General features: G+C 32.5%; 1 protein-coding gene across 1 annotated transcript; it reads right to left on the reverse strand.

Moving 5' to 3' along the window:
* Positions 1–3,699: 3,699 nt before the first annotated feature.
* On the reverse strand, positions 3,700–4,490 carry LOC125493763 (uncharacterized). Its single transcript, XM_057392168.1, has 2 exons — positions 4,150–4,490; positions 3,700–4,054 (listed from the first exon to the last, which is right to left on the reverse strand). The coding sequence occupies exons 1-2, from the start codon at positions 4,488–4,490 to the stop codon at positions 3,700–3,702; spliced, it is 696 nt and encodes a 231-aa protein (XP_057248151.1).
* Positions 4,491–8,012: the final 3,522 nt, after the last annotated feature.

The raw sequence follows: 8,012 nt of genomic DNA on the forward strand, positions 1-8,012 counted from the left end.
TGTTAAAATGGAATATTATAAGATTTACCTACGAAAACGAACCATTTTCACGTAAATAGAACATTTGTTGAAATATAGAGCATTTACTCATCGAAATAAATTGCTTGGTTTTACAAGAACAATTTCATATGATTTTATTATCTCAACTAGTTATTCGTCTAGGTGATATACTCCCTCCGTCCAAGAATACTTTTCACAGTTTTCTTTTTTATCTGTCTCAAAATACTCCATCTGTTTTTTTTATCTTTCTCACTTTCCGTTTTAGTGTGTTTTTTTTAACCTTCTCACTTTGAATCTATCTATTTAAGGTATTGAAATCTTCCTATATTACCCTCATCTATTACCTAATATTTACATCTAATACCCTAACTAAAATAATAAATTAATCTATAGTGGGTCCCAATATCTCCATTAGGTTCGGACTTTTCAGTCTCTCTCTTCTATCTCACGTTTTTTTCTAGATCCTTCATTACTCTCAACCACCCATTAAATATCGCATTCAATGAATTGTCCACCCAGTCAACCACCCTAGATCTAAAACTGTTCTTCTTATCTCATGTTCATGTTTTGGATCCTTCATTTCTCTCTCTCTCTCTCTCTCTCTCTCTCTCTCTCTCTCTCTCTCTCATATCCTAAATCTAAAACTGTTCTTCAACCTCATACTCCCAACGTCTCTCTCTCTCTCATAATTCACTCTCACTCTCTCTCAACCCCTAGATCTAAAATTGTTCTTCATCTTCTCTCTCACATAAATTTTAAAGGTTATCAATTTCTTGCAAAATTCAAACACCTAAATTTTCTGGGTTTGCTTTGTATAAAGATCATGGCTGAAAAGTCGAATTTAGAGATTTGTGAGGAATTTCAAAGTGTTCCAAACTCAGAGATCCCTGAAAGTCCTTTAAACGAGGCTTTGAACAATGAAGAACTCTTTGTTCCAGACTCAGAGAGCCATGAAAGTCCTTCAAACGAGGCTTTCAACAATGAAGAAGACGAAGAGCTAATTGTTCCAGACACTCCTAACAGAGAAGTTGTTAGATCTGATGTCGAACTTGATGAATTTCCATTACCGTCGGCGGAGGAAATTTACAACAATTTGAAAATTTATTTCCCGGCGGTGAAACTTAAGCATTGTCAACCTTCGAGGGAGTTACCTTAACTTTCCTTTTTTTTTGTGTTTTGCCAATTAATTTTTATGCATGATTGAATGTGGTTTTGCTGCTGGTAGATCTTAGGGTTTTCATGTTTTTATGATTTTTGCGTTGTCTGTTACCCTAATTTTTTTTGCTACTGAATTTTTGTTTGTTTTTTTTTTTGTTCGTCTAATTTTTGTTCCTCTGTTTTTAGGATTTTCATGTTTGTAGAATTTTTGCTGCTAAGGTTAATACTGAATTTTTTTATGTTCCTCTGTTTTTAGGATTTTTGCTTACCCTAATGTTTTTTGCTACTGAGTTTTTGTTTGTGTTTTTTTTTGTTCGTCTGATTTTTGTTCCTCTGTTTTTAGGGTTTCATGTTTTTATGTTTTTTGCGTTGTCTGTTACCCTATTTTTTTTGCTACTGAATTTTTGTTTGTTTTTTTTTTGTTCGTCTGATTTTTGTTCCTCTGTTATTAGGATTTTCATGTTTGTAGAATTTTTTTTTTGTTCGTACTGAATTTTTTTTGTTCGTCTGTTTTTTGGATTTTCATGTTCCACTGATTTTTGTTCGTCTGTTATGCTATTGAATTTTTGTTTCTTCATGTTGGATTTTGCTGCTGGTGTTAGTGTTATTAGTGTTCGATTAGGGTCATGTTGGTCTTCATGCTATTAGTGTTAGTGTTATTAGTGTTAGATTAAGGTCTGTTTGTTCGTCTGTTAGTGTTATTAGTGTTGGATTTTTCATGCTATTAGTGTTAGATTAGGGTCATGTTGGTCTTCATGTTAGATTTTTGCTTTGTCTAATTTTGTTATGCTACTGAATTTTTGTTTCTTCATGTTGGATTTTGCTGCTGGTGTTAGTGTTAGATTAGGGTCATGTTGGTCTTCATGCTATTAGTGTTAGTGTTATTAGTGTTAGATTAAGGTCTGTTTGTTCGTCTGTTAGTGTTATTAGTGTTGGATTTTTCATGCTATTAGTGTTAGATTAGGGCATGTTGGTCTTCATGTTAGATTTTTGCTTTGTCTAATTTTGTTATGCTACTGAATTTTTGTTTCTTCATGTTGGATTTTGCTGCTGGTGTTAGTGTTATTAGTGTTAGATTAGGGTCATGTTGGTCTTCATGCTATTAGTGTTAGTGTTATTAGTGTTAGATTAAGGTCTGTTTGTTCGTCTGTTAGTGTTATTAGTGTTGGATTTTTCATGCTATTAGTGTTAGATTAGGGTCATGTTGGTCTTCATGTTAGATTTTTGCTTTGTCTAATTTTGTTATGCTACTGAATTTTTGTTTCTTCATCTGTTTTGTTTGTGTATGTTTTGGTTCATGTTGGTTTTTGCTGCTGGTAGACCTTAGGGGTTCTCTGTTTTCATGCTATTAGTGTTAGATTAGGGTCATGTTGGTCTTCATGTTGGATTTTTGCTTTGTCTAATTTTGTTATGCTACTGAATTTTTGTTTCTTCATCTGTTTTGTTTGTGTATGTTTTGGTTCATGTTGGTTTTTGCTGCTGGTAGACCTTAGGGCTTTCTCTGTTTTCATGCTATTAGTGTTAGATTAGGGTCATGTTGGTCTTCATGTTGGATTTTTGCTTTGTCTAATTTTGTTATGCTACTGAATTTTTGTTTCTTCATCTGTTTTGTTTGTGTATGTTTTGGTTCATGTTGGTTTTTGCTGCTGGTAGACCTTAGGGCTTCTCTGTTTTCATGCTATTAGTGTTAGATTAGGGTCATGTTGGTCTTCATGTTGGATTTTTGCTTTGTCTAATTTCGTTATGCTACTGAATTTTTGTTTCTTCATCTGTTTTGTTTCTGTATGTTTTGGTTCATGTTGGTTTTTGCTGCTAGTAGACCTTAGGGGTTTCTCTGTTTTCTTGCTAGTAGTGTTGGATTAGGGTCATGTTGGTCTTCATGTTGGATTTTTGCTTTGTCTAATTTTGTTATGCTACTGAATTTATGTTTCTTCATCTGTTTTGTTTGTGTATGTTTTGGTTCATGTTGGTTTTTGCTGCTGGTAGACCTTAGGGGTTTCTCTGTTTTCTTGCTAGTAGTGTTGGATTAGGGTCATGTTGGTGCCTGTGATGATGATGAGTTGCGTATGGCCATTGTTTTAGTCAAACGTAGTGCGGCTAACTAAGTGTATCCTACTTAGAATCATGGATAGCTCTGTGATGCGGCTCATAGTAGCCACCACAGTAGCATGAAGTTTGATTCTAAGTGGGTTATGCTTGTGTTATTGCCACCTTGTTTGACAACCTCAATGATCAATTATGTGAGAGGTTCATTTTATCATTGATATGCTCCATTTCAACGTAACATGATGACTTCATTTCAATAAATACAGACATTTGAATAATATGACAGCCCAAACAGAATATATATAATATGCATAAGCTTTCAAAATGTTTACAAAAACTTGTATGTTTTCCATTTAACTTCCTATCTTCACAATAACTTTGTAACTTTACAAAAACTTTTCTTTCTTCACAAAAACTTTCTAACTTCACAAAAGCTTTCTACCTATTCTTCATAATAACTTTGTAGATATCCTTCATCTTCTTGTTGTAAGATGTTCAATTGCCATTCTTATGTTCAGCAATAAATTGAACTGCCTTGTGAACATCTTCAACAGCTGCTCCAACTTCTTCTGGCAGCAAGCCTAAATCTTCAAGTTGTGACTTCTTTGCATGGGGTTCATCATATTCATTATTTCCACAAACTTTTATAACTTCATTTAGATAGAATTGAAGTGACATCCATACATTACTTAGAGTCTTTGGATGTAGTTCTTCCCATGATTCATTAACAGCAGCAACTAGTTGGTCAATTTTCCTTGGTGATTTTCTGTATTGCAATGTTTGAAGTACTCTAAAGTAACCTAAATCCAAAATATTCATGTCTGGGCTGTTTGGTGGCTGTTGTATCAACCTAAAATCAAATCCATGTAGTAGTCTGTGTTGTTGAAATACTGGATCATCATTGTTTATGTGACATGGTGCATTATCTTGTTGTATGTATATGACCTTGCTAAGGTCATTTGGCCATTTCTCCCTGATGGCAGGATGATTTTGTTTACCAACATGTCTCTAATAACATCTTTTGTTATTGCATCAATGGGCTTTGTTTCTAGAGTTCCCCTAGGCCTGTTATCTGATGATCTTTGTGCTGGAACTTGTTTTGTGAAAGGCCATATGCCAATCTTCCCGTCAAATGCACAAGAACCATCTTGGTTCCACCTTGGTCTTGCTACTGCAGCCATGAACATGGCTTTTGGGATGAAGTTTTTGTTTTTTATCTTCCTCCATGGTGTTTTTTCCTTTGGATGTAGATATGCTCTGACTCTTTTTGTGTCATATAGAACCATTTCTCATCTATGTGAACAACATTTCTCATATCTACGTAAGTGGGGTTTGTGTACAATGTGTTTCTTTGAAGTAAACTGATGACCACATACACCTTCTTAGTTTTTTCTTCATGTCCAAATCTGGTTTTAATGGACTTGTATAAGGTCTTAATCCCCCCTTTTAACTATCCTCCATAATGTTGTGTAATGCAAATCAAGTGCTTGAGCTAATACTCTTAAACTTGTCCTTTGACATAAAGGTACAGAGGATACCTGATGGAGAGTGACATTTGCCTTCCGTCTTCCACATTTGTGTTTGTTGTTTCTGACATTGATGGGCTGCCCTTGAGCTACTTGATGTATGGCTTTTTTCCAGATGCTGTAAATGGTCTTTGTGGTGACGTTGAGCTTCTGTGCAGCTTTCTTCTTCGCCCCCCATGGAAGATTTCCAACCACTGTCTGACTTAAAAGCCATTCAGCTATGATTTGGCGCTTTTCGTTGCTGAGCCTAGGCCCGTGATGTGGCTGTTGATCAGATACTACAAGGGCAGATTGTTCATTTTCTACACTTTCGTCATCAAGCCCTGAGGCCTCTAATGGCAATGATGCCATTTTTTTTAAAAACAAATCTTTCTGTTTTTTTTTTCTAAGTCAGCAAGTGGTTGGGATGAGTTGAGGGGTATATATAGTTGAGATATCTGAAATTTCAAGTTTGGAGAGAAATTTTAGTTTCTGAAATTTTATTGTTGCCTCAGTTTGGAGGAAATTTTTAGTTTATGAAATTTCGTTGTATAAAACAGATTTCGTTGTTTCCCTCCTTTATTATTGCCTCAATTTTAAAGTTGTGTACAGCTGTTTTGTCTAGTTCTGTAAAGTACTCAACCTTTTTGGATTTATAATATTTAATTATAAAGGACCCACTTGCATTGTACTTTTTCCTTTTTAAATTGTTTAATAGTAAAACAGATTCCAACCCATGTGCAAGAATCTTCCCTTTTCCTTAATATTTGTGCAAGATTCTAAGTAGGAAGGATAAAAAAAAAACAGAGGGAGTACTCTTTACACTTTTATTTTGGGATATAACCTACTATTATTTTAATCATTCTACCTTTGAACTATTGACCCACACACTCTCTCCTCACCCTAAAATAATACCACTCTTATCACCTATCATAACTAACCATGATCCACATTTTATCTCCTTAAAATAAAATAATACTACTTTTACTAACTACTAAGGCTATGTTCAATTCACCTTATTTTTGCTTACTTCAGATCAGATCAGATCAGATAAGTTCAGATTAGATCATGCTTATATTTGAAAACCCATTATTACTATTAATATTATTATTTACTAGTACATTTGTTCAAAAAGATTATTATTGTTGATGTCGTACTTATTAATTATTAATATTGGTAATTATTATTAAGCTCGTTGTTATCATTATAAATGTCATTGTTATCATTATAAATGTCATTGTTATCATTATTTTAAGTTATTTTGTTGTTATTAAATAATAGAAAATTAAAGCCACGTGTTAAGAACATAAGATTGGCACAAAAATAAGAAATATATAAAATATGATAGCTCAAATTCATGACAATGAAACTACTAAGTTCTGATTACATTTCAGAATAAGCTAAGTGCGAGATACAAATTATAAATTTAGATCTGGTATACCTATTCCTATCGAATTCCAAATCTCTCTAGCTATTTGAAGTTGCACCCTATCCATTTCTTTCTTGCGCAAGTCATTGAACATATCACAATCTGCTCTACTTGGTGCAATATTTACGGTCCTTGAAATCGGTATATCCAAATCATACAATCGGATGGAATTTTGGAGTGTGAATGCATAAACCATAATAGCCAAATGATATGGGACATCCATGTTCGGGATGTTTGACAATATTTTCCATCTCTTTTTAAGGGTTCCAAAACATCTTTCAATTGTAGTACGGAGAGATGAATGACGTAATTAGAGTGTGAAACATTTTGATTATAAACCATTTTGGAGTTTGAATGTAGAATTATTTTGGTGTGAATGCAGAAACCATTTTTTTTAAAGGGAAAGTGTGAAACATTTTAGAAGTGCTCTTATAAATTAATGACTTGGATTATAGAATTATTTTTATTAATAATAATTATTATTATGATTATAATTATTATTGTTGTTATTATAATAATGATAATAATAATTATTATTATTAATAAAAGTTGTGTAAAAGTTGTGAAATAACATGATAATAATAGTAATACTATAAATAAGATCTTATATGAGTTGCATAATAATAAATTACAAAGTAATAATATAATATTAGTAATATATTTTATAAAAGATAAGATCTTGTAAATCAGATAAGAAAAAATAAGTTCAAATCAGATCAGGTCAGAAAAAATAAGTTCAGATCAGATCAGAAAAAATAAGTTCAGATCAGATAAGTTCAGATCAGAAAATTTCAAGTGAACTAAACATAGCATAACTCCTATGACATCTACTTTTCAATAAAATAATAATTGATAATCAAACAACAACTTATCATCTAAAACTACGTGGCTTAATAAAGAGTATTTTGGGATGGAGGGAGTATATGATCGTTGCAGGTAATTTGATATTATTTTTTTGAATTGAATGAAATATTTATTTATTTATATAGATAGAGTTATAAACGATATTGTATTTAAGATTATAGTTTTAGTTTAAGTATCATCAAAAAAAGTTGGATTTATTTCATTCTCAATATACCACAAAATAGGTTAACCAACAATGACATTTGTCAGCCTACATTTCTTGATCAACACTTCAATAAGTTAGTGGGATAACACATGATGACATATAATTTTTTGCCCACGCGATTTTCATATATGTAAAAATTATAAATTTGTTGATATTGATACAACCGTACTTTCAAACGTTACGCTTGTAATATGCGTCATATATGGTTTAATATTTTTATTGTTTTTCACCATCGTTTTATATTACGTTTTGAAAATTTACCACCATATACTTTTTCCTTTACAATTTACCACATTAAATATATAATTTACCACCTTTTTCTTTTACATATGTTCCTTCACTCTCTTTTCTCCACTTCAACATCGTAGTCTTTCTCATAAATGGTGAGTATCTACCACACCTTGCAAGACATAAATCTTCTCTCGAAATTTTTATTAGTCCATACTTCTAGCCCTGCTATAGGAATGCCACAATTGTACCTTTGAGTGTCCAAGCTTTGGTCTTGTATTGTGACATCATGTTCCCGAGCAAACACTAATTACCATTTTCGTTAATCTCAAATTGAATGCAAAAACAACATGCCAATTTTATTTTGCTTAGCAAATAATTCGAAAAAGCCCCAAAATTTACATGTACATTCTATATTGTTCATGCTTAGCAGACATAACTTGACTTCATGCATCCATCCAGTAGGGGTACCTGATATACCCCATCCAGTTAAAAAAAATTACCAACAAGTTAATAGAACGGACAAGTAAAGAAAATATGTAATCCCCCGTAAATTTATGGATTTTATAAATATATT

This window comes from Beta vulgaris, chromosome 9 (genome assembly GCF_026745355.1).
Source record: "Beta vulgaris subsp. vulgaris cultivar EL10 chromosome 9, EL10.2, whole genome shotgun sequence".
NCBI classification, from domain to species: domain Eukaryota; kingdom Viridiplantae; phylum Streptophyta; class Magnoliopsida; order Caryophyllales; family Amaranthaceae; genus Beta; species Beta vulgaris.

What these genes read in the sequence shown, in the direction of transcription:
- LOC125493763 (XM_057392168.1), bottom strand. Translation starts at nt 4,490, where the DNA reads ATGGTTCTATATGACACAAAAAGAGTCAGAGCATATCTACATCCAAAG. An exon ending in GGCCAAATGACCTTAGCAAG is followed by an intron (nt 4,055 to 4,149) that starts GTCATATACATA and finishes ATTTGATTTTAG; the next exon opens with GTTGATACAACAGCCACCAA.